The sequence below is a fragment of the Poecilia reticulata genome, chromosome 11 (genome assembly GCF_904066995.2).
Source record: "Poecilia reticulata chromosome 11, P_reticulata-male-v2, whole genome shotgun sequence".
Taxonomy (NCBI): Eukaryota; Metazoa; Chordata; class Actinopteri; order Cyprinodontiformes; family Poeciliidae; genus Poecilia; species Poecilia reticulata.
In genome coordinates, this window is record NC_088840.1 from 10,853,706 (window position 1) to 10,881,251 (window position 27,546).

The window sequence follows — 27,546 nt, forward strand, 5'->3', positions numbered from 1 at the left end:
TTAAGGTCATGCCATAACATCTAAATTACATTTAAATGCAGACTTTGACTAGGCTTCCTTACCTTGCCTTTGTTTTTTCTAACGTGTTGCTATTTGACAGATTTTAGCTTATTGTGAAATATCTGGCAGGATAAATTTAGCTGATTTCTTGGTACAGTCAGCCAGTTATCAGGTCTGGGTGTTGCTAATGAAACTGAATCACAAAAATGTGGTCAATTGAAGTTAAGTCATAATGTTTCAAGAGGGCAGATTATATTTTTACATACGTTTTAGATTTGTTTTCTTATCTTCATGAATGAAATCATAATTTTAAGACAATTGTATTTACTCAGTCTATTTTTGTCTGATATTGAATTTTTTTTAATGATCTCCAAAGTGTATCAAAGAGGCATAGACAGAAGAACACTATAAAATAGCAATTGTTTTTTCCTGGCATCTTACTTAAGAAGCGCAGTAAAAATTCAAAGGAGATGTGATTTGACTAATAAAATAAAACAAAAAACAGCAAAAAAAGGAACAATATAACCATACAGATATGCAGAATCATAATGCATAAATGTTTTTAAAACTACCCAATTATCACAAATACAACTCAAATAAGAAGCAAAATCTTTCCTTGACCTTTCATGAATAAATGAATCTATAAGTTATTCTAAAGGGAATATTTAATCCTTAAACTTCATACAAAAGATCTAGAATACATTCACACATTTGAAGTAAAGTTAATGTTCCATGTGTCGCTTTTCTCTTGTAATATTATTTGAACTTTCTGGGAGGGTTGCCTTTAGTTTATTACTCATCCCAACGCACTCCTTAGTTGCTTGAGCTCAAGTCTGAACATGTGCAGCCACACCTTACCTCTTACTCAAAATCATCTAGCTAGCCCAGCCCGTATAGTCAGTAAAAACCAGCTAAATATCGGCTGGAAATCTAAAAAAAAAAAAAAAAAAAGAAAAAGAAGAAAAAAAGAAACACTTGTGTTGTAGAAATGATCGAGCAATTCTCCTTTATAGCTAATGGCGTCCTCTTGTGGCCTGAAGGGTAAGTTCCTGTTCTAGCATTGGCAAAACATTTATTTTTCCAGTGAAAACTTGTGGCTATTGCTATCCAACATGTCAATTCAGTTAAAGGTACAAACAGCAGTCTGAAACACAAATACTCAAGGGATAACCTGAAAAGCTGAACTGGTGCATCAATTCACTGCAAGCATCAGAGAAGTTGATCAAAATTTGCTAAGATAACAATGACTCTGACTACTTAAAAGTCTTGTTAGACTTCTTTCTACAATACCTTTAACCACCGGTAGCACAGTTTATTCTAAGGTAATTAAATCTAATGGAAGACATGTCAAACTTAACCATCATGACTCTTAAAGAAATAACACAGTTTCACAACAAAATGGCTCTGAACAAAATGTTTTAACACAGAATCACTACTACCACCACATTTAATGGTGCGTTCAGGGTCATGTGCCGTACAGTCGCCCAAAAGGTTTAATTTTGTTCCTGAGCCTCTCCTCCACTTGCTTTGTTGACTGTATTGTATTCTTTGTCTGCACTAAAATTCCAATGAAGCACTTTGTAGATGGCTGTAAACTGTGAATAGGTACATAAGAACGACGGTGTAAAGAGGAAGTATTGTGTTTTTGAAATAATTTTTGCTTCCTCCTTGTTCTGTTTTTCGGCACGTTTTAAAAGCGAGTCACTTTTTTGATATGTATGGAGTACTTTCTCTTTTTTGTTTCTGATGCACGCGCTAATTTAACAATTTATCAACTTCCTCATATAAGCTTTCTCACACACTCTTAGTTCATAATTGATATTCACTATTATTCTCAGGTGGATTTATCTGAATGGTCCGTGACTTGCGTTAAGAACTAAATACTATAAGTAATGGTTGTAATATGTCACCGCTGTTATTGGTCTGTGCGGCATGACGTCGAAGCAAGGGCGTGGCCTGCTTGTTTGATTGGCATCCTGGTGTCGGCAGTCTGCTGCGGGACCAGGACAGACAGCTGAAGAGAGGGGGGGGGTTGGATGTGAATGTCCGACCGGGACAAACCGTGGACCACCGCGAACTCACGCGCGCGACTCACAGGTAAGTCTTGCCTCGTGAACGCATGCGAAGCGAGGACGCTCCTGAAGTCATTCATAAATTGGTGTTGAAATGTCAGACAAAGACACTTGGCGCGGGTAAGAGGCGCAGCAGCGGCGGCAGCAGCAGCAGCAGCAGAGTTTGACAGAAGCAGAGGCTCTCTGCTCTGTCGGAACATGTTTTGCTCTTACATCCTGTTCTGGATTTATGTCGGGGTTGTCCTTTCTACCATCTAACGGGGAAGGATCTGACGCACGGTTTGGAAGTGTGCGCGCGCCACAATGAATGGGCTCGGATGGGTAACAAAAAAATGGCCGCACGTGAGGCAAAAAAACGGTGCGAGCGTGGGCTTTAGTTGTCTGGTCAGCCGAAAAACGGTGCGAAGCGTTTGGCACGGATCCGTGCGCACGGTTCAAGCGCACGGCCGTGCGTTAGAGCCGTGGCGTAGATTCCTGACCGGGAGGGATCATAGGAAAGAGCTGCGGGACAGACGGCACGGGAAGGCTGGAACTGTCCCGAGACTACCTCCTCTAGTAATGTAAGAAAAAGCAAACAAACCAAAAAAAAAAAAAAAAAACAAAAAAAAAAACCAGGGCACATCAGGTCATAGAAGGTTGATTTTTTATTTATTTATTTTTTTTAATGTCCAGACGTTTTGGGTAAGGCACATAATGATAGGCCCATTTTTACTGTATATGTGAACACTTAATGTGAACATAACTGTAGAGCCCAGAGCCGGTCAAAGGTTGTATGGGGCCAAAAGCAGATTTTGGGTGGCGGGAGGGGGTTAGGGGTGAGAGGGTTCTTTCAGCTAAAGAGCAAATATATTTTTAAACCAGAACACGTAGAAATCTTGCAACAACAGAATTAAGTTAACCTATAATCTGCCTTTTCATTGGTTGGCAAAATATATGACTGATTTTAAATAACATTTGCAAGAAATAACTTTAAAAAATGAGTCACTTCCTCAAGACCAGATATGTCATTATCATAAATGGATGATGACATGATGTCTGTAAACAGCAGCATCTGGAAATGTTTGACAGTAATCAGAAGACGAATTTCCTTCCTGACTAAAATATTATTCTAAAGTTCATCAAATGGAGAGAAAAAAAAATTGTTTTTGGCCTGGTTTATATTTTTCTGTGTTCTTTGTCAGTACAAAACATCTACTGATGTTCTAGGTTCTTCAAACAGGTGTATCCAAAATGATTGGTTGTAGCCATTTTTCTCTGTGTGAGCAAAACAAGTGGAATAAAGAAGACAAAGTTTGACCACAGCTGTCCCGGCCGTGATTATTTTAACTTCCTTCCATTCAACACGTGTGGAATTAGATTAAAGTGACAGTTTAGGGCCAAACTCCATGTTTTTTTGTGTGTGTGTGTGTGGGAGAGAGGTTGAGTCAAAGTACAGATGACGTCCTCAGAATTCCCAGAGAATTTCACCACAGCTACATAACCATAGTTCTCCTTTGTCCTCACTAATGAAACACAAACTGATCACGCGGAGAAAAGGAAGACTTGCAATTACTACATTATAACGAAGGAGAGTCTGGTAACACAAATATGTTGAGAAATTAGTGTTTGTCTCTTGGCATCAGAGTAACAGTGCTAATCAGAACCACTTTACAGGTGCCAGAATTGCAGTTTTGATGGTCCCATTTGACTCCATAACTATATTGGAATATTTGGCCCAGAATGCATTAGCTTTGAGCTAATGAATATGAAAAATCGTTTTGTAGTAAGATCATGAAAAGCACTGACCCAAAAAACATTGAAGGAAATAAAAATGACGACTAATTCTTGGTAAGTTTTGAGATGTATCTTCTGAAACACTCTTCGAACCTCCCTTCTGGAATCGGGAAGCCACTTAGTTTGCTTATGCCTTGGTTTGGCTCAAGGAATCTCAGAGCCTCCTTATTCAAAGGCCGCTTGGCTGGAAATATAAGCAGTTTAGGCTTTGGCATGTTATGGAGGATGTAGTGCCTCTGGACGTACCGTGACGTCCCTGGGGATCCTTCCTGAGCGGGGCCGGCCAGGCTAACGGACTACTGAGAGTGCATCGTGTTGCGTCCAAATTTGGTTTGGTGGTTTTTTTGTCTCTCATAACCAAATTTGTTTATTCAATTACAACAAACAAAAGAAGGATATGAAGACCGAACCGACCCAGTGCATTACAGTAATTCTCCGGTCCCCGAGGTTGAATATCCAGTGAGAGTTCTTTCTCAGAAGCCAAGGGTGACCTTTATTGTTGCCAAAGTAAGATGAGCAAGCCTTCCCATGCCCTTATGCGTTTCCTTCCTGTCAGCAGGACGGAGGAAGACACGAATTTCAAGTCGGAGGCATGCCCTCAGCTTGTGTGGGAACATATGGGAGTGAGCCAGACCAAATCCAACACGCTGAAGCTTCTTCTTTTCTATAATTCATACGGTGGAAGAGAGGCGATGAAAAAGAGGAGGAGGAATGTCAGTGAAACCCTCCAGACACGGACAACACGTTTATAAAGTGAGCTAATATGCCTGCTGTCCGAGAGCAAGCCGGTTCTCCCTCACTTCTCAGTCAAAACTTTCACGATAACAGCTGTTAGGAAACCAGCTGGCAAGAAGACGTTACAATGACTCACTTGACGTTTTAATGAGTTGTGCGTTTGCATTGCAGGCAAGAGAAAGGGAAAGGGGACGGGAAGGCAAATGTCTTTTTGAGTTCTCGCTGCAGGCTAAGCAGCCGCTTCACTCAATTACATTAATCAATATTAGAATTATACAGGAGCGCACCTTCAGAAAGTCTTTGAAGGAGTAGCCGGGGGCCAGTGATAGGACAGATTGCACTTCAAAACTTAAATATGTTGATTGAGATTCTTTTTATTTTTTATTTTAGCTCATGTTAGAGTTATCCAACTGTTAATACCTTTAAGGTATTTAAAAAGTGGCTGTAGTGGCTTTGTTGAGCATAACGTAATATAGTGCTGTTGTCCCTCCCCCGCATGTTGCTGCAGGCTAAAAGATGGCTGCTACTCTTTTCATTTGCTTATTCAGGTTTTAGTAAATATTTTTGGTAGATCACAGTTGACAAGATACATATCCGTGGTTCCACTCAAGAACACAGCCCAAATAAATGTAAATGTTTAAAAATGAAGCAGCCTTCTTTCAGCCAGGTGATTGACAGTTTGTAGCAACAGGTGGGGGAGGGTCGGTCTATGTTACTTTATGTACCTAGCTGGATCATTCTGGTATATCAATAAAAGGACTTCAGACCGTTAGAACGGATGATTAAACCTCTTAGCAGAAAATGTAATAGTATCTTTTTGAACCATTTGATGCTGGTGAGGAGCCATTTCCTCTATTCTACTATTGAAAGACTTGACAAGGCACACCCATTTGTCTCATCTCTTCCCTCTGTTTTGTCTTTCCCAATATCATTACCGTTTCCTTTTACTGCCCAACATCACAGAAAGTCACTATCCTCATCTTTAAACTTTGCAGTCACATTAAGTGCTGTTGCATCACTGCGCCGCCCCCTCCTTTTTTTCCCTCTTTTATATTAATAATCACTCGCAGGCGGCTGTGGACCAAGCAGACAGCGCCATGTGGCGGCTCAGATTATGTCACAGAGTGCTCATTATTAAGATTGCTGTGCGACTGCCGCTGCAGGGTTTTGACCATCTGATATCCCACCCGCCGGAACAGCACCAGGGAGGAAATTGGGGTCATTTTTGCACGAAGCGTGCTAATAGAAAGACATTCGTCGGGGTAAATGGCGTTAATTTAGAGCGCAGTGTCAAATAATGACTCAACAAGGTTAAACAGAGATGGATCCTCATCTCGGATAGATTGACGGGGGACATTAACAGTAGCCAGCAGCTGAAAGAATGAACAAATTCTGCTGTTTGAAGAATATGCCTGAATATTATGTTGATATCGCTCCGCTAAGATAACCATCTTAAAGGTAGCAGTGTAATCCTCTTATTCAGCGGGCTGTGGTAACGCATGGAGTGACCTACATAGGGTTTGACTGGAGGCAGAGGGTGATGGGTGAGAGGCATGACAGGAAGGGTTTGGCCAAGGGAGATGAGATGAGTGCTTATATGAATAGCTAGCCAGAATGATAGATGCTCACAAATGCAAAGTGCTTTAATAGGTATGTATTGCTCTCCTCCAGCGTCGAGACGGTAAGCTGTAAACTTTGCACCTCAGGGCAGTAGTGCAATTTTAGATATTTTCCAATGACCCTGGAGAACATCGGCCTGTCCAGATGAATTCTTAGTGACTATGAAGCCATTGAGGAAAAACTGAAAGCGACTGCCGCTCTCAGTGGTGTGTGTAGATTATGCATCCGAAGGTACAATGTGGCAATGAGTACCAGTGGAAAATGTGTATGGCGAATAGCAGAGAGCAGATCCCTTTGGGGATTTTATACAGTGCCGTCCAATTTACTTGGCACCCCCTGGGGAAGACTTACTTATCTATTTATTTATTTAGTCTGGTTTTATTTGACCACAGCAGACTGTTGTAGTTAAAAGTCCCAGTGGAGTTGAGCACACTCCACACATTTGCATTTTGCGATATAAGGACAGAAAAGGCTTTTCTTTCCTAAGCAAGCCTGTGAAGCAACCAGTTGATTTTTATGGAGTGTCTAATTGATGTTATGGACTCTTGGCGACCCGGAGATGGAGACAGACTTCTCCAACAGTGACATTTAGGGATTTTAAGTGGCTTGTGGTTGAAAGAGGTGGTTATTTGTGTCATGTCGTATTTACAATCCAGGAAAACAGGAAGTCATGGATCACTGGAAATGAGTTTTCTGGTAAAACTAAGAAACTAAATCATAAATAAATAAATGCAAAGAAGGTTTTATAGCATTTATTTTAATGGGAATGTGCCACTTAGAATTTAGTTTAAAAAAATGTTTCTAAGTTAGAAAGTTTTCCATACTGTGCAAATTGAATGTTAAATTTTCCAAACATTTCCAACACCAATAAATGAGTTAATTGTAGTTTTTTAAAATACATTTCCTAAAGTGGCCAACCAATATGAGTGTCCCTGTTGTACGGTATGTGTGTTTTAATCATACCAAACAATGCTTAGTCTAGTTTTGAGTTCTAATAGTTTGATTCTTTTCTTCCTTTTGCTTTAACATTGTGCATATGTTCACATACAACATGAGATAAACAGCAATGGTTTATACAAAAACAAACTCTGATCCTCCTTCATAATCCCTCTTCCGTGAGCTGTCCATCATCCGAGCGCCTGGCAACCAGGGGCATTCAGAGAGCGTTCGTTGGCTCCTTTATTCCACCAATGGCAGCCAGAATTGCAAATGCCATTTTTTTTTCCTCACTTCTCTCTCTCTATCTCTGTCCCAGGAGGAGGTATGAGGATCTGACAAAAGCCATGTTAAGATATTAGGAGCTCCAGCAATAGGACAGAGTGGAAAATAAACGAATTAGCTCGTTCAAACGGAACTTGTTGCATGCAAATGGTCTCTTTCGGAAAATTCCTTGCATTTACTGCAGAGGAAGCAAATTTTCCCCAAAGTTTGTTGGCGCGTTCATATAGCAAAAATGTTTCAGATGGTGTAGAAACGGATTACAAAGTTGTTCAGCCATCAATCGTAGCTCACTTTGTTCTTTCAGTCTCTCTCATGTTTTCCCTCTCATCCTCTTGGGACTTCAGAAGCTTTTCCCTCTACCCAGTTTAATCTTTAAGGATTCTTCTCTCTTCTTCTTGGCTGCCTTTTATATATTCCTTGCTCTCATGCTCTGAACGTCTCCCTCGGCTCCCTGACTGAAAATCTCCTACCTCCTCTGCCCATTTTTATCCACTCCTCAACAATAGGCTGCTGTCCTTCCTTCCTCTGCAAAGATTTGGTCCTCCCTCTTCTTTTTAGACCTTTGACTGGTTCATCCTGGCTCCTGTGCTGTGGAGCAGATGATTTGTGGAGGAATTGTTTTTTTGTGGGGGTTTTGCCTCCATTAACATTCTTCCACAGGATATCTTTCACTTCCAATAAACTTGGCCAACATGAATTTAATCCCTGTTGCGTAATCAGTCAACCCCTCCTTGACACTAGTTGGTTAAAGCAAAAATAAGAAGTCCTGGTATCATCTTAACATTGTTCACTGTCTGTAACAATCATAATGTTTTATTTATTTTTGTACTCTCCCTAGTATGTGGACGGTCAGATGTGAACTCCATAGAAAAGCTCATTTGAATCAGTCAACGCTTTGTGTTTTAACACTGTTTGACTGTTTCTTTATAATTTTTTAAAACAGTTTTCAGCCAGTTTTACAATGACCATTGTGGCAGTCACAAAGTGGCTTGGGTTCTGTTAAGCAGCAGATAACGATTGAAACAAACATATATTATTAATATATATATATATACACACACGAGTATATATATATATATATATATATATATATATATATATACACACCGATAAAAATATCTGTATTTTTATGAATACTGATATAAAAATAAGATCAACATTGGCCAAAGCTGATGCTAATGCAGTTGCATGTTCTTAGTTATTACTTAAATGTAGCCTACTACTTTCCATTAACATTTGGGATAGACCTCAGCACCTCTTAAACCAAAATGGGATAGAGTGAGTTTGGGAATCTGCCAGACTCCGGCTCCGCAATGTTGCACTTCCTTTAATGACGGTGGGAGAGGAATGAGATTGGATTTGTAAATAAAAACCTTTAGTCTACTACACAGCCCATTGCAACAGACAGTGATAACTGGTAGTTTTGTAGCTTGCGATGAACTGCAGTTCTCTGCGGTAAACAGTATTTAATCTCTGTAATCTGTGGATGTATAAATATTGTGTGGCTGTTGTTCACACACACTGTGAGAAAAGTCAGGACTTTCATTCATCCACATAATGTCTAAGCAGGCTCAGTCCTGTCCGGGTCATGAGGGTACCGCTGGTGTCCATCTCTGACAGTCAGTAGGCGAATAGTGGATCATAAAATTCTTCTCCTTATTTTTTCAAATGTATGCTGCTCACTGAAGTGAACATAGCTAAATGAAAACAGCCCTGTAGAAACTGCTTTTTAACCTCAAACCCATAAACCTCAATATGATGATCTCAGAGCAGTTACTTCATGTCTTGAGTTTGCAACCTAAAACGAAAGCAGGACCTTCCCGGAGGGGGAAAAAAAAAACACACACACACACAGCTTTGTCATTGCTTCCAGAAAAATAGTGGCCATTCTCTTTGTTAGCAGCACAGTGCTAGCTGATGATGCAGGCATGCTTGAATAGCTGAGCACAATCCGCTGTTTGAGATATCTCTGTTCAGTGTTCTTCAGACAGACCAATAGCTGACTCTGCAGGCGAGAGTCCCTTTTCAGAACTTGCAGAGATGACTTTGATCAATGCAACAGATGCATCAACGGGAGAAAACATTTGCTCACTATGTTTATCTGCTGGGGTAAATGGTTACGTCTGAGTGTTCATGCAAGTGTTAGTCAGGAATGCAACACAATGTGCTTCTCTCTGCAGGTTTTCACTGTGTACTGCTGCCAATAGGACTTGACTGCACCAACGGGCACAGGTAAACAAAGCTTCATCGGTGCTAACGTACTGTACACTTTTGGACTGAATACAAGAAGACATTTCATGACAGGTCAATGGGAAAACTGCTGGGCTTTGAAGTTAAAGCATTCTGTTGTAGCAAGGTGTTTATCATTGCAGTAGTTAATTATTATGCGCAGTAATTTTCAAGATTTTGTCCAAGCCCCACTGGCTGATAAATATTCCAGTCTGTTTAGGAAACAGAAATATTTTATATGATGCACAATCAGCTCCTTGAGATATTATCTGTCTATATGAAACTAGTTAGTAAAATAGCATAGCAATGATCAGCTGATGCTTTTCTCTGGAACTCCGTTCCTTTGTCATGATGCTGTTATATGTCGAACTCTACGTGAGATGAGTTCCATTGTTTTTATTCTGTGATGTGGAAAAACTAAACTGACAGTTTAATAGATAGATTTGAGTGTGTGTGTGTGTGTCTGTGTGTGCATGTGTGCGTGTGTGTGTGTGAGTGAGTGAGTGAGTGTGTGTGTTCTTGCATGTATGGGAAGAGCTAATTTCAAAGCACTTCTATCTCAACTGGAGATGTGTGCGGTAACACTGTATACTCATGGCCTGCTCGCATCCCCCACTTTCCTGATGAAGGAGGCCAAAGTGGCAGAGACGCTTTTAACCCAACAGATAGCAATGAAAAAGGGAGAGACAGAACCTGTAATCCAGTGCTTTCGTGGCTGGATTAAAAACCCTGCGTCCAAAGATGGGGGAGGGGTTGACTGGTTAGGGTTAAGGATGGGCAGGATTAAAACAGACAGATCTGCTCTGTGCACAGCTGTGTTACTGTGGCAGCCGGAGTTTGGTGGATGCTGAAAGGGAGGAGCCTGTTTATGATTCATCCCACTTTTTCCCCCAATTCCACTGGGATACTTCAGGTTTCGAGTTTTAAAATGCATTTTCGCTCCGAATAAACTGATTTCCCAATTGCCCTTGTGTAACTGTTGTGCAAGCAACCATTGAGACAACTTACTATTTTAACATCCAACTAGCTGACCAAACAGTGGTCCGACTGACAAACCACTTAGCAAACCAAGCAACTGATAAGCCAACCAATTAGCTCACTAATCACTGATTGGACCGACCAGTGGACCAACTAACTGACTATTAAATTGGCCTACCAACAAAAGGAAACTATCCAACTAGTTTCACTATGTACTACATTTTTGTCAATGAATGTAATAATTGTACCCAAATGTATGTCTTTGTGTATTTTATTTGCAGTCGGAGTCATGGTACTCTGAACCAACTTTTGCTAGCACTGTCAATCAGCTGGTTGATAGGAGGTTAGTTTCCCCTTGCTTCAAGGAAAGGCAAATTTTGACGATTCTTCCAGCTGCAAAAAAACATGTTGAATCTACTAAACTGAGAGAACATCCACTCATCGCTTTTGTTAACAAGTTACAAGAAACAGATGAAATGTTTTGTACATCTTCAAATTTGTAACAAATAAATGTTGCAGATAACAACAACATTGTAACTGTACTATATTGTAATTCATTGTATTATTTTTGGCGGCACTAGGAATATTTGTTACTTTCTGGTTTAAGTAAAAACAATTAGATGTGACATGCAAGTAACATTTGCTGCTTTGTGCTAGCTAGCATGGCAGCATGATAGTAATAAGCTTTTATTGTAAAATTAATGTGGGTCAGATTAAATTACAAAATGTTGGTACAAACCCGTCACCCTGTTGAAACATTTAGGATTTGCTAAAATGCTAAATTCACAAATAGTAACCAACTAGCCCTATCTGTTTGGTGCTAAATAGCATGCTAGCATAAGTTGCCATAGCAAATGAGACACAAAGGTCATATTAGATTTGCTGATCTTTGGCATGAAACTGCCATCTATAACTAGGTTTTTTCCCCATTTTTTTTCCATTTGTATTGATAGGACTTTCTATTGTAATTTATTAAAATACACCACCAAAAGAAAATTAATGTTTATCTGGTCCAAGTAGAGCCTGTGTTACAAAAGAATCTTACAGCGAGTGTCTAGCCCTGAAATATTGGAACAGCTTAAACTCCAGCCCCAAATATTTTGTAATCCTACAAAATATTTATCTTTCTGTCTGCACCTCACGTTCCCTATTGCATAGTTGAAAATATAAATTTTAAGCGAGTGGATAACCACTAGAAGAATATATTTAGGATACAATCTCCTGAAACTGATACTTTCTGCACTCAGAAGTACCAAGAAGCCCCAACTTTGAGTATGAATGAAAGAAAAAGGAGGAAACGAGTAGGAATGTAGGGTCGGCAACCTTTCAGTTAGACTTATGTAAGGTTACTTACGTAATGACAAATTCAACATAAGTGTGTGTGTGTGTGTGTGTGCCTGAGTCAAGACGAGAAGGGTAACTTGACTTCTGTTAGGGTGGGGGATCCAAGAGGACGGGTACGCAAGCAAGCGCAGCAGGAGAGAATTGTGGGATTATGTGTGTTTCTGTGTGTGATCAACAAAAAAAGGAGGTGGAGTTGAGCATGAGTCGGTATTAAAGTCAGACTAGAGCGAGAGGACTGACACACTGAACTGGTCATCATTCTTTTTCCTCATTGCTGTCCTCTCTGTGGATATCCTCCAATGATAATAATCCTATTCAGTTTACACTTGTTTTGTCTTATATTTTTTTATCCTCTGTCCCTAATCCCCCCTTTTGTCCTTTGTTGTCTTTCTCCTTCATTTCTCTGACAGTTCAACAGGTTGGCAGTGCTAGACAGGACATAGTTGCTACTACTGGTGGTTTGCCAGTGGTTTGCCTTTGCGTATTTGTGGCAGCTGGAAGGAAAGAAGAGCAAAGGAGGACCTGGCTATGGTCACAACTATGGACGATCCCTGTCGGAATGGGGTGCAGGAGGAGGTAATGCCCTCTGGACAACCTGCCACGGAGAGGCCCCCAGCTGTGCAGTCCTCTCAGGGAGCAGAGACATCTGGAGGTGAGGAAAGGAGGAAGTGGGCTGGTTGACTGTCTGACTGGCACATTCCCTTTATAGATGCTATAAGTTTTGCTTATAGTGGCTGGAGGGGTTCATTTTAAACGAGCACACGTAAAGCTGTGATACTTGCAAACACAACACCTAGAGAGAGAGAGGCACAAACTGTTTTCGGTTTCAGTCACTGCTTAGAAAGCACTGTTGTAGGATAGCTCTCAAAGTGTAACATTATGTTGCCCATTACACTCAAAAGTTAAAGGAAATCACTGATTTTGTGGTTGGTGCTATTATAAAAGTAAAAGATTCAAGGAGCTTTAATGAAAAGGAACGGTCTGATCTTCTTATGTTTAAAGAGACACGTGGATTTGTATCAGAAAAGGTAGCAAAAAATGAATTCATGTATTGTAGGTACAATTCTACTGAATGAAAATAAAAAAATACACCTATTTTGTTGAAATGGAACCAAAAGATATTAAATTAAGATTGTATGCATTTAAAACAGTTTACTGCCTTTTTATTCTATTCAGTTTTTCTTACAGATTTGTCTGTTCTTCAATGAATTATGAAGCATACGGGTCACATTAAAAGTTAAAAAAAGTGAGCAAGTGGGAGATTGTGAGCAGCGTGCACACAACTATGATTGACGGCGCTAAAACCCTCCTCTTGGGACTGATTAGTTGCTTTTGAGAGAGCAGTGTGTTTCTGTAGATGGCAATAGAAACACTGGGAGAAAGCAGAGAAGCTCGACTTTCTTTTCACAGATTATCTGTCTGGTACCTAATGTTGCGATAAGTTTTAAAAAATATGTGAAAAAACAACAACAAAAAAAAACATATTTTTTATAAAAGTTATATACTCCAGCTCTGCTTTTTTTTAAAGGCGTTTTAATCCATGCACTGATTAGTTCATTGTCGTTATTGTCAGTTTTGTCATTGCAATGAACAACCCTATTTCAATTAGAAGTGCTCCATTTCTTCATCTATAAAGCTAAAATAAAATACATGAAAATATGTGTGTGATAGAGTATCTGTCAAGGCACCTCTCTGATGTATGCAGCTTCCAGCACACTCCTGTTGATGCTAAAATTAAATATGACTGGAATACAGGTCGACAAGTCTTTTTTTTTTTCCCTCATTGGATTTATCTTACACCCTTAAAAAATAGATGCATGGATCCTCAGGCAGGCAGTCTCTCCATTAGTATTCAATGCACGGCATATGTGTAGAAAAGGATGACTTTGAAGCACACACAGGGAACAGTTTACAATGTGGATAAATGCATCTGCTTGGAATCAATTGTGGCAACTATCGAGTTTTAGATTAAGAGCTTATTTTCCACAACCTTTTGCAGGGCAATAGAAACACCTGAGAACAAGGCTTTTTCTCAGTTCCACATATTTCCTGGATGAACAGATTGCGAGTGCCCATCAGGATGGGTTGAGCACTCTTGCTGCGAACCGAGCAAACATTTCTGCGGTCGAGAACGTCATGACACTTATCTCAGCGAGTGGGTAAAGGTCAACACAGAGAGCAGAAAAGCCCGTAAACATATGAAAACGTAGCTGTTTGGGTGTTTACTTCCAGATGTGCTTCGATTCTGGACTTTTAGTTTTTCCTCTGATGCGTCTGGTTTCAAAGTTTCCAGTCCTGCATAACAAATAGGATGTCTTAACTAACTGATTATAATTTATGGAGAGTTATGACTGACTGTAGAAGTCTGCACAGTGAAATCAAGGTGCAGTTTGTTTATGATTTTGTGTGTGTGTGTATGACTCTTACTACAATTGCAGTTCTGGCCTGAAAGACCGTGTGTGGTCCCCATAGGAGCCCAGGAACAGGAGTGTGTCCATACCGGATTTTAGATTGGTGCTTCTTTTTTATTATGCAACTATATTTCTCTAACTTTAGTTCTGTCTTATCCTCCCTAGTGTATTTGCCCTTCATAAATATTTAAGGTTTGTTTTGGCACCGAGCTTGCTGTTGATGTAGTCTGGACTGTGCTTTATGATTTATGGTTGCCTTTTGTTTTCTGTTTTGTCACTTCTTGCATGTAGTACATTGTGTTCATTTTAAGGAAAACCACCAACTCACAAATCTGAACGTGTGTTGCCAGATGTGCGACTTTCAGGAATGTAAACATAAAAATAAATAACGTGCAAATGTAAAATATGTTATAAGAAATTATACTGAAAATCGTCATTTAGCCTGCTAAATTTTAGATGCCTTACAAAAAACAAACAAACCGGAAACAGATTTTTATATGCAGTATAAAAAGAAAAATAATTTTTCAACACTTTCTGAAATGTAATAAGAGACATTTTCTGATTTAGTTAAAATAGGATAACCAAGATTATTCTAAATATCAGATTAAAGAGAGAGCAAGAGAAAGAATGTTTTATGATTACTGCTTCCACATTTCCACAGCATTATGCTGCCACCTCGATTTACACACTATGTGCCAAAATACTTTCACTGCTGGGAAAATGAACTTTCTCTTTCCTTGTCAGTATAATGTCTGAGTGTTTCTACGCCGCTCATGCTTGCCTGAAATGGTTTGCACAGATATACAAGGCCTTGAAATTGTAAAAGCAGAGTAATTTTACTGTATTGCCGTCCATCCTATTTGGGTGGGGGAGGAAAAAAAGTAGAAATAATATTGGAAATTCTAATCTAAAACAAAAAAAAAGTTTAGTCTGATTTAATATTACACAAACATGTGTGTTTTTTTTAAATATAAATTTTATATATATACTGCTTCTCTGTTAGTAGCTGCAGTATTTTTGGGGGGGTTTCCAAGACAGCGATGTTGCACATTGAACTTTTTTCCTCAAGAGTAAACTCAAAGTATAGAGCACAACCTAATGACACAAAGCGTGATTGGGGTTAAAAGTGTAATAGTGGGTTAGCAAGAGCAAAATCTAGAGAAATAAACCATAAGTTAACGGGCTAAAAATGCTGACTGAGCATAATTATTACCCACACAAGTGCATAATGACACACTGACACAGACTTTAAAACACTGACACATGATTTCAGTGCGCTAAGTGGCTTAAATGGGCTTGCGTTGGCTTTTAGACCCTGGAATTACGGCGTTAGCTGCTTCAAACAAACAGTCCACACCTCTCCTTCTACAGAATCTGTTTATGTTAACAGATTAGATTGTGTTTTTGTTTTGTCTTTTGGGCTTTTTTTGCTTACAAGCTTTGGGTCTTGCTGGCTTTATGCGTCGGCATGCACAAACTACCTGTAGGCTCTTGTGCGAATGAGCTCTGAAGCAGCTAAAATGGTTTTTGAAATGCCGCGTCTCTCAGAAAATGTATGAAGCTGAAATTTAGCCGTTTCAGCTCAACTGGACTTGATTTTTTGTGTCAGATGTTCCATTAGTAACGGTCGTCTATGGCTGAACTTAAACCAGAAATATCTCTTATCTGTTTCTCTTTGCGTATATTTTTTTGTGTTTTCAGCAACGCAGCAGGATAATGTTGGCGAGGGGCCTACGTCCACAGGCGTGAAAGACATCGACCTGCTTTTTCTGCGCGGCATCATGGAAAGTCCAATTGTACGCTCCCATCCTCAGGTAGCACACACACAATTCAAGCTAAGGGTTAGAGGCTGTGAGCAGACTAACCTGTAGTCATGTTGAAGACCCCTCTCTGCATCCTTTGCTTGCTCTGGCTGAGGTGCTTAAGTACAGTAAGGGTTTGACGAACATGTCCTGCAGAAGATCCATGTGCACTTCTAATAAGGAAAGGATGCAGCTTCACATTGCTAAAGCTTTTTTTTTTTTTTACTGATTATGCATGCATTATACAATATTTTTAATTATAAATGATTTGCTTTCACAAATGTTTAATGCTACGTCCAATCTTAGAAATTAGATTAATGTTCTTACTGTAATACAAGGCTGAACAGTAGGTCATTTACAGCTGAAATTAAAATCGTAGCACTTCAACCAAAATCTGACATAATACCGCCAACATAAAACACGCACACAACAGCGAGCCATCCAAAGAGATTTTTTTTCCTTTTTCCACATCTGTGAGAAGCACCTGCCCTCCCTGAGATTCTCTGTCCCCTCCAGGCTCAGGAGCAGCAGGAAGATGTCAAGCTAGAAGCGGTGCAGGATAACAACATGGAGCTGGTGACGGAGATCTTGGGCGACATCAGCAACCTCAAGGTGAAAGATGACAGCGCGACTGAACTGTCGAAGATCCTGCAGGAGCCGCACTTCCAGGTGAGACCGAGTAAACAGAGCAAAAAAAACCCCCAGGAAAGTAGTGTTAGAAGCTGCAATCCTCCACAACCAGATAAGTCTGGATGCAGTGATGGTGCTCTTTTACAGTTGTGGTGTTGATTCATATATTACAAATGTATAAAACAAATAGATGTCCATGCATTGAATGGTGAATAGAGTATGCAGTTTTGGTTAGTTGATGTTTGGGCCCTGTTCTTACACTAACCTCCATTGCTGGACATAGCAGCAGCTTTACACAAGCTGAACCAATGGGAGTTGGTATTCTGAGCCCAGTGAGCCCTCAGAACCAATCAGAGCCGTCCGAGCCGTTAGGTGGAAGTTAAAACCCTGTTGACCTACTGAGGAAGAGGGAGAGGGTGGGAGGGAGGGAGATGCTGGGTTTATAGAAATGGGAAACAGATATTACATCACAGACTGAGAATGTGAGCTTGAAGAGTGAGTTTCCTGGAGAGCCGTTGTTTATCATCTGAGCAAGATATTTTAGGAACAAGAGACAATAATTCCTGGATCGGAAATAAAAAAGCTATTTTAGGGATAATCAGTGGACCAAAAAAGTAAGTGATGACATCCAGAGGGTAATCCTAAATTGTGATCCATTAGTTGATTGATTATTTTAGTGGATATGTCAGAAGTGCAACTTAGAATTTTACAAGTCATAGTGAAAAAAACAAAACAAAGAAAATGTGCACATCTCCAAAAATACCTCAGAAATGCTTTTTTTTTCAGAATAGATTTGTCAATCTGCTGAAATGAAGTAGCAACACTTGTTATAATGAAGAGATGACCAGAAACATTAAAAGAGAAAAACTTGTAAAGAACAGTCTTTTAAAAAGACACAGCTAAAGCATACTAAATAGCAGAAGCTGGTAAATACAATCTTGTAGGGAAGCTGCTTGGAAATCTTAGCAGTTTTGCAATAGACACAATGACCTTAAAGCTAATGGCTAGATAAAGTAGGACTGAAAAACTAATGTGCTAATAATGAGGTGTTTGCTAAAAGTAGCTAATATCAGCTGCTGTGCTTTTATCATCTTTTATCCCAGCACCTAAAATACTAACTTGCTAAGTGTAAAATGTTAGCTGAAAGTGGCTAACAGTAGCTGCTATCCTGGTAGCATCTTAAATATCAACAACAGCTAAATGCTAACATGTTGATGGTGACTTTTTAGTTTACAGTGACTAACAATAACTGGTGATATCAACATTAGCTAATGTGCTAAAATTTTACTTTTTGCTTAAAGTAGCAAATAGTAGCTGCTATGTGCTAACAATGACCTTTTAGCTAGAATTAGCTAAGCAGAGAATGGTCCCAAAAGCATCTTAGATCCTAGCATTTGCTAAGGTTTTTACATTAGGCAACATGCTAAAATTAGTCATAAATGTTTTATTATTGCTCATCCGTTTAGTGTTTGAATGGCATTCCTAGCTGAAGGTAAAGTGAAGAAATGAGTTATGAAAAACCACAAGAGATTTGAAAGCTCAGCCCCAATCCTGTCTATTGGTAACACTTGCTGTCAAAAGTTAGATATTTTGCAGAGTATAAATTTAATCACAGACGTCACGTCGTCATAGAGCTAAAGGTTTTAATATCTGAACAGCTAAAAGTTTTGGTAGCTGGACGTTTTCAGTAGGGCCAGTACTTTATAGCATTCACACAATTAATGTCAGTTAATTGATACTTATTGCTTTGCACTTTACATCAAGCAGTAATGCATAAAGTTACCTTTTCTAGCTACTGCTCTGTTTATGGTTTTAAACAACTAGGCTTACTGAGACTAAACCAGTGAAAGCATTGTGAGTGAATGAAATTGAGCAAGAGACATTCTTTTCCTTAATTATCTGGAAAGAACATAATTTGTTTTCTTGGCATGCTTCACGTACTATTGTTTCTCCTCTCTTAGTCCCTTTTGGAGGCACACGACATGGTGGCATCAAAATGCTATGATGTGCCCCCACCGGCTGAGACGGCCAACGACGCAGCGGTCAACAGCGCGCTCATGCAGGCCGACGCCGTCCGCATGATCGGCATTCGAAAGAAGGCTGGCGAGCCACTGGTGAGCCAAGACGAAGGGCAACTCCATTTGTTTTATCTGTTTCCTTGTACCTGCGTACCTGTTGCTGTTGAACATGAATATTGATCGAAGAGGGAAGGAAGCAGCCCAGGCTATACGTTCCATCCCCGTTCATCTTCCCTACAGGGCGTGACCTTTCGTGTAGAAAAAGATGACCTGGTCATCGCCAGGATCCTGCATGGCGGCATGATCGACAGGCAAGGCCTGCTCCACGTGGGTGACATCATTAAAGAGGTGAATGGCAAGGACGTCGGCAACAACCCCACAGAGCTGCAGGAGATGCTGAAAAACTGCAGCGGAGGCATCACGCTGAAGATCCTCCCCAGCTACAGGGATGCTCCTGCACCTCCACAGGTAGAACAACAAATCGGTGCTAAGTGCTGGTGTAAAGAAACGACGCAGAAAGAGCGGCAGATGTTGGGTGGTGGCACCGACCTGGTGATCTGGCGCCTCCATCAATCCTCTGTGCATGAATGTGAACCATGGGAGCCCTATTAATAACACTCGACATGCTATCTAGGTCAGAATAGCTGTTTTAGCCTCATACACACACACACACACACACACACACACACACACACACACACACACACACGCACACACACACACGCACACACACACATGCTTTCTGTAGTTACATGCGCCCTCACATGGAAAGTACAGTAGGTTGTAAACCCCTTATTTTCTCTTGTTTAGTCACGGTCGCTGACATAAAAATAAAAAAATGACCTTTTTTTATCTTTGACAGAAATTGACACGCATAAACATGCCAGTTTATGCTAAGAGGGCATAAACTGGAAGTGAAGGTGAATGAAACGTGATGCGAAACACTATCCTGCTCTGTGGTTCTGCACATGCTGAGCAGTGTACTTTCCTTGCTTGTTTTATGGCTTCCTCTGGCTGCTTGTTTAATCTAATACATCAGCCAGAGCACTTAGCCTTCCTGGCAAACGCCTCCGCTGTTGGTGCATCGTAAAGAGCAGCACAGGGCGTCCTCTGAGCTCCTGTTGTCACTTCTTTACTCCAGCCTTACCTTGTATCAGTATCATCTTCTGAAACATAATCAGATTTAAATGAACGCGCGACCCCCTCTCCCTCCCCCCCGACAGGTGTATGTGCGGCCATACTTTGACTACGATCCAGCCAGTGACAACCTGATTCCCTGTCGAGAGGCGGGAATGGCTTTTAAGAGAGGCGACATCCTTCAGATTGTCAACAGAGAGGATCCCAACTGGTGGCAGGTGAGCTTTTCCTTTTTACTTGTCGTTTCTGCTCAAGTGTCCGCAAAGGTCACGAGACGAAAGGAATCTCAAGCTGCACTGTAATCCATTGCAGGCGTGCCATGTAGTGGGTGGTGCCACAGGACTAATACCCAGTCAGTTCTTGGAGGAGAAGAGAAAAGCGTTTGTCCCTAGAGACTTTGATGGATCAGGTTTGTCTCTGCCAGGTGTTATAATTGTGGTCTTAAATCTAAATGAACCATTTGCTAATACCGCACTATAAGGCGCACCGGATTACAAGGCGCACCTTCAATGAATGGCCTATTTTAAAACTTTTTTCATAAGGCGCATAGAATAGACGCTTCAGTTTGGGTTGCCAATTTGTTCCGTACTCTATTATTACACATCCACATTTGTAAAGAAGTGGTCCCCGAGTACTTTATATAGTAGTCTGCCCCAGTCATTGTTTCACGGTGTTGGTGTTGGTGTTGCGATATTGTGCCCAACTGCTTTCTGGGTAACACAGACCAACCGACACGCTGCCGCCGCAGTCTCTGTCTCTCTTCCCCCACCCCTCCCCCCCCTGGCTTTAAATGTATTATCAAACTTTATTAACAAACCAGCGTTCTGACAACTATCCCAGCATGCATCGCACACTTCTTCTTCTACGGGGGAAAATGAAGTCGGCGGCTGCTTACCGTAGTTGCTAGACCTGTTGTGGCTCAATATTGGTCCATATATAAGGCGCACCGGATTATAAGGCGCACTGTCGGCTTTTGAGGAAATTGAAGGTTTTCAGGTGTGCCTTATAGTGCGGAAAATACAGTAGTAAAATGCTGTCATCATGTGCATGAATGCCATGTTAATTTTGTATTTTAATGATGCATTGCCCCTGGAGCACAGTCCCCACGTTTTTAGTGGAGATGAAATGGGACCCCAAAAAATTTAACTTCGTGTTAAAGGAAATTAGTTAGGAAAACCCTGAAGCCTCAAGCCCATCATAATCACATGAAGGTGCTGGAACACCAGCGTCATTAACCATATGAAGGGAGATCGCCACAGATTATGAGTCCCATTACACAAAGAAGCACCAACATCAAAGTTGACTCTTGCAAGATTTACTGAAATTTGCATAGTCAAATGCTTTCTGTCTCAATGACGGTAAGTTTCCTTTGAGAAGGTCAAAGACCCAATGAGTCACACAAAGTGGAAACAATAACAGAGAAGAACAGTGTTGTTTTTTTTTTTTAACCCTCCTCAACACCTAAAATGATGATGGTTGAAACTTGGACACAGCTGGATGTTCCAACAACAAAATGATCCTGAACACACGGCAGAATTGGTTTGGGAACGGACAGCGTGCTGACATTAAACTTCAACCCCACTGATAATCTGTGGTCTGCACTTAAAAGCTGGGCTTGTGCCAGAAAACTAAATAGCCTCCACAAGTTCTGACGAGAAGAACGGCCCAATATCCATGCAGAGTTATGCCAAGACCACACTGATGCCCACAAAAAGAGTTGTTTCTCTTTAACCTGCAAAAAGAGATTTCACTTTCTTTTTTTCTTTTTAGAAAGTAATTTGTACCAAAAAAGCCCTAAATTTCTAAGACATTCATGCTGATGGTGAATTTATGTAAACTCATAACTGGTAACACATCAAAATGTGAAAGCTACACTTAACACATTAATATTAATGAAGTCTACTAGAACCAAATTCACAGACTAGAAGCAAATCTTCCACAAATGCTATCAACTCTCATAAAACGCTCCATGCCTGCCCCCATCTGGCCAAAAGCTCCAATTGCAAATATGTATAAACGAATAAATGTTCCTTCTGTTTCATTTTTAGGAATTCTCTGTGGCACCTTGGCAGGGAAGAAAAAGAAGAAGATGATGTACTTAACAGCCAAGAATGCAGGTTAAAATATATTCTTCTCAGTGTTGGGTTTACAACTGGTATTTCTATTTCAGTTTTCTCAAACTTTAAAACGTTTTCGAATAGAGTTCGACAGACACGAGTTGCAGATCTATGAGGAAGTAGCCAAAGTCCCTCCATTCCAGAGAAAGACGCTAGTCCTGATTGGTGCTCAGGGGGTGGGCCGACGCAGCCTGAAGAACAGACTGATGGTCCTCCACCCCACACGCTTTGGCACCACTATACCATGTACGTAATATTCCTGTTCTCCTATATACAGTGTCTCACAAAGTATTCAAACTCCCTGAAATTTTAAGGTAAGCATTTGTAATCTTTTATTCTGACTGAATGCTATGTGTGGTGAAAAAGTACTGCAGATGCAGCAAAGAATTTAAACTCGATGTTCATATGAAATTCTAATGAAAAGGAGCTACTTTACGAAGAACGGACAAACATTTCCAAGAACACCAAGTACCTAGAGCAACGAATGCAAATAATTGGCTGCCGAAGTCTAAATATAAAAAAAGTTAAAGGGCCTGTAATTAAAAAAAAAATTAAATATGCAAAGCTATGCTTTTTTTTTTCCACATTCAGATACGTCACGGAGGCCCCGTGACGAGGAGCTAAACGGCAACACCTACCACTTTACCTCGCGGACAGACATGGAGGCGGACGTGAAGGCCGGTCGCTTCCTGGAACACGGCGAGTATGACGGCAACCTGTATGGCACAAAGATCGACTCCATACACGAGGTGGTCGCCGCGGGACGCACCTGCATCCTGGACGTTAACCCCCAGGTACGGACCAAAAGAATGGCACCTCAAAAGGACTGGCAAATAGTGGGAAGGAGGGAGGGAACTACGCAGAACGTCACGGTGAATGTTCTGTAGATGAACGTAAACCTGTTTCTGCTCGACTGTCCTCTCCAGGCGTTGAAGGTACTGAAGACAGCAGAGTTCATGCCCTACGTGGTTTTCATTGCAGCGCCTGATTTTGACACACTCAAGGCCATGCACAAAGCAGTGGTGGATGCAGGGCTCACAACAAAGCAGCTCACGGTGAGTAACCAGTCGACAAACTCAACAGTGTGATCGTGTCGATTTGACTAATCCATTGAAAGACCAAGTCCCGACCCATTTTCAGTTGCCAATTAAACTGTCCCGGTCACTAGCAGAACAAGTCAGCGTCAGGCTGGGGGGCGGGGCCAATGACCGGGCCCCTCACGTGTATCACCTGTGCTGCTGGAAACTGTTGAGCTGGGGTGGGGGGGTGCGGTTTGGGTAGCGCTTCTCATTTCATTTTTACCCAGGAAACACATTGGCTTCCGTGAGTCAAACAGTCACTGGGACTGACTACTATAAATTCCATTGAGAGACAGTAACTTTAACATTGCATACACCTTTCTGAACAGGCGAGGGGGTACTTTCTCCATCTATAATCAGACATTAAAGCGACTTGAAACCATTCCTCCCTCCCTGGCACCTCCAGACCCGGGCCCCCAAGGGCACCATCCGGGCCCGGGCCGGGGGGCAGCCGCCCCCCACGCCCCCCTCTGTAGCTCCGCACCTGGTCCCGGCATTTCATGAGCTCATGATGCACTCTAACAAAATCATAGATACTCCATCAAATATTCACGACAAATAAACAACTGTTTGGCATGTAGACTAGCGGTTCTCAACGTGGGTGATACCGCCCCCCAGGGGGCGTTCAGAGGACGGCAGGGGGCGCGGGCGGACATTTTTACAAAAGGGGGGGTGCTGGGATGCCTTTGGGGGGCGTTTGGTCGAAGGTAAACTTTAAACCTTAAATGCACAACAATGCTAGTTTAGACTTTGAGCAACTTGGTAAAACTGTCTTGTGTAACATTAAATCATGCTTGGCTGCAACTGTATCGATGGCAGCTCTTCTTCTTCTATTCAGTGTTTGTTAGCTTTTGTTAGCTTCTTGGCGCAGCTCCGTTCTCCTGCTGCTGGTAGCTAAAATCCCGATACCCTCACTGTGTATCCCTCTGAAAAATGAACCCATTTAAATAAAGAAATAAAGAAATCCCTCCATGGGTGATACCATAGAGAGCGTTCATTTTATAGCTTTAACACCGGTGCTGTAAGTGGGCCGGTGTGAAACGGGGGTGATAGAACAACATAGCACTTTTACATTAAAATAATCAGAATGCAGAAATTGTTTCCATTGTTTTAAAAGGTTTATGTCAGTCTGCCTTTGCCCCATCGATATGCTTCCCGACCGCCCTGCACCTTAGGGGGTTAAAAAAAAAGACGCGCACATTGCGCAAAACTCTGAAACAGGAGAAGCGGGACATAAAACGGAGTGACGAACTAGATGTGAATTATGGCATAAAAACGGAGAATCCGATGCTGCACAGTGAAAAATCAACACATGAGGATTAGGCGGCACAGCAGGTGATGAGTGAAGATTACTGATGGTCAATAAACGATAAAATAAATCTAGCAACTGGAAAAAACTAAAGTGGACATAGCAATAAACCAGGAGAGGATAAAACTAATCAAATAAAACTAAATGGAAATGAATGAAGAACAAAATGCAAGAATAAACTAAGAAACTAAAGTAAATACAGAGGAATAAACTGGTATGGCAAGACCTTTCGAGCAATAATCAATACAGAGGACTGTATGGCAAGAATAAACAGACACTATTTCCAGATAAAAGGTAAAATAATATTGTTGAAGTGCCATGGGTTTGTTGAGACCACATCTAGCACTGAGAATAAATATATCTTACAGATCATAACAATTAAGAACTTATCACTTATTTATGTTTTTAATTAGATTTGATATATTTATTTCTTCAATATTATTTTTCATGTCAGTGTTAATGCCTTAAGGCTGATGACTCCATGACACTTTCAATTTGACTCATTAGGATTTGATTAAGAACCAGATTTGTTCTTTGTAATTTCTGTCCAGTAAAACTATTAATCTATAAATCAATAGACAGGTCTATATAAATATATAATCCATGTTTCTGTCTCATATTTGTATGGCATTAAAAGGACCTGGAACTTTTGTTTTTCCACTGAAAGCTCTGGTTTGCACAATAAATGCCATGTGGGTGACGTTTTATGGATGATACTCTGATGTCCCATTCTCCTGAAGGCAGCACGGAGCTGCACCACCAGAAACTGACAAACACTGAAGAGAAGAAGAGCTACGATTAATGTAGTTACAGTTCTATCCATGTTTTAATGTTGCAGAGCTCAGTCGTTTTGCAAATAGATCAAAGTTGAAACTGACATGTTGTTCATCTTTTATCTGGTCATTTTGTGGAAGATTTAACAACTAGAAAATGGCAAAGAACAATAATATTTTTTCACTCTGACTGGCTGCTGTTAGGCCTACCGATTTTAACTTGAATGTTTGTTGCATTTTTTGTAGACGCCTGTGAAAATAATTTCTATTCCCATGACTTTTTTGTTCTCTGGGAAATTATTTTTGATGATAAATACAGAAACAAACATAAAAATCAAAACATCTACAATAGTGATAGTAATATTAATGATAAAATAATAGTCAGTGCAAAGTAGCCTACAAATTCTTTGTTGGGGGGCGGTGAGGGACCTGGATAAAGGCTAGGGGGGCGCTGGCCCAAAAAAGGTTGCGAAAGAAACACTGATGTAGACTGTGTCTGATGATTTTTTCTGAGACTTGGTGAACCCAGTCTACCACTAACATCAAGAAAACCTCCAGTGTCTTCATTTTATTTCAAGTTTGGGGGAAAAATGGTCTTATCCATAACATAAAATATATAATTTGCTTAATCTTCACTCCCTTTTCATTCTCTGAACTGCAAACATTGTTACTCCAGCGGTGACCCGTCCTCTGGTTGTCTCTGCAGGACGTAGACCTGAGGAAGACCGTGGATGAGAGCGCCCGTATCCAGAGGGCTTACAACCACTACTTCGACCTGACCATCGTCAACGACAACCTGGACAAAGCCTTCGAGACGTTACAGGCCGCTGTGGACAAACTGTGCTCCGAGCCTCAGTGGGTCCCAGTGAACTGGGTGTATTAAGGACTAGAACCGGCGCTTCCACAAACCGTAGAGTTTTCCGACAACGAAGAGGATACGAGGGAGGAGATACTACTGAATGATAATATCCGATTGCTCCTTCTCCCCCTAGACCTGCACACTGTGCAACTCCTTTTCTATTCCAAACTCAAAGGGAAAGAGTGCTTATGTATTTTATAACATTTTTTATGACAAATCTTTATATCCCAAGTGGAATCAATTCAAACATATTGTCATGTGCTTTGGGCCAGTTGTTTTTACTTTTCCATTTAATTTATTGTTGTAGTTTTTAGTATCGTGGATGGTTTTGTATCGCCAGTCCTTCTTCCATGATGTGAAGGATTCGTCGGGACCAAAGCTCCAGAACGAAGTGGATCTTTGAGCAGTCGTTGCCGTGTCTGAACAACCACTGCAGCCATTTTGTCTCCACCTGAATCTTTGGTTATTTTTTAAGTAGCCGTCATCATCTCATCACTTCACGTCGTCCAGATGGATCAAGGAGTCGACGCTCCTCCTGCTGCCAAGAAGGAAAACACTTTGAGTTCCTTTTTCAAAGGGCAAACACTTGGTTTTGTCTAGATGTGTCATTTTATTTTCTATCAGTCTGGTGATTAATAGTGTGTAGTTTAATCCGATGTGATCCTCGGATTTATTTTACGTGTGTCACTTTGTCATCGCCCAGTCCTCACAAGCCAACCTGTTTGTTGTATTTTTGTAAACGTGTCCTTATGTTCAGTGTCATTGAATGTCAAAGCTCCTTACCAAACCCCCAATCTGACTGAAACTGATGCAACGTCCAACAAGCACCCAAGCAAAGCCAAAACAGCAAAGCTGTAGCATCATTCTTCTACACATTTCATTGTTAAATATCAAATAAACCCTTTTTTTAAAAAAAGATATTTGCTTGCACTTTAGGTAAGAAAGATAAATTACCTCATGTTGATGTTTCTTACAGTAAATGTAATTTTTCACAATCTTAAGTTTTATTTGCGTCTGCCCGGCTGCGTGATTGAAATTTCCCCACATCAACCCACTGTGTTTTTACATTTTTATTTGTAAAGTTCTAATTAATAAAGTTTATCAAATCGTAACCTACGGCTGCTACTGTGTCTTTGGCCGTCTGTTGACCAGGTGAGGCAGGCAGTTTTCTTGCCTCATGGCAGGGGGCGCTCTTGATCCCAAACACTGATTCCACAACTGCAGAGTAAGAGACAGCGAGCTAGCCAAACAGTGAATAAGCGAAGCTACACGCAATGCAGCTTATTACATAAGTGAAGCTGAACAGCACTGAAAATGCACAAATAGGAAAGAAAAATGAATAAATCACAGCAGAATAAAGTATTTTAAAAGTTTTTATTTTACGCAACTTACAGTCGAGCCAAAGTGTGTGAACTATATTAAGTGATACGTATTCACAT

At 40.8% G+C, this 27,546-nt stretch overlaps 1 protein-coding gene across 4 annotated transcripts; it reads left to right on the forward strand.

Annotated features, from left to right (window-relative positions):
• Positions 1-1,943: 1,943 nt before the first annotated feature.
• Positions 1,944-27,219, forward strand: pals2b (protein associated with LIN7 2, MAGUK p55 family member b). Of its 4 annotated transcripts, XM_081612265.1 has the most exons (15): positions 1,944-2,097; positions 9,602-9,653; positions 10,910-10,971; positions 12,383-12,624; positions 16,085-16,197; positions 16,702-16,854; positions 18,777-18,929; positions 19,074-19,301; positions 20,057-20,188; positions 20,283-20,379; positions 22,019-22,087; positions 22,172-22,333; positions 22,679-22,881; positions 23,014-23,142; positions 25,955-27,219. In XM_081612265.1, the coding sequence occupies exons 4-15, from the start codon at positions 12,501-12,503 to the stop codon at positions 26,129-26,131; spliced, it is 1,740 nt and encodes a 579-aa protein (XP_081468391.1). In that variant the 5' UTR covers positions 1,944-2,097; positions 9,602-9,653; positions 10,910-10,971; positions 12,383-12,500; the 3' UTR covers positions 26,132-27,219. The 4 variants fall into 4 exon arrangements, with proteins under 4 accessions (XP_081468391.1, XP_081468390.1, XP_081468392.1 ...); XM_081612264.1 differs by lacking the exon at positions 10,910-10,971; XM_081612266.1 differs by lacking the exon at positions 10,910-10,971 and having other exon boundaries at positions 16,085-16,179.
• The last annotated feature ends 327 nt before the right edge of the window (positions 27,220-27,546 follow it).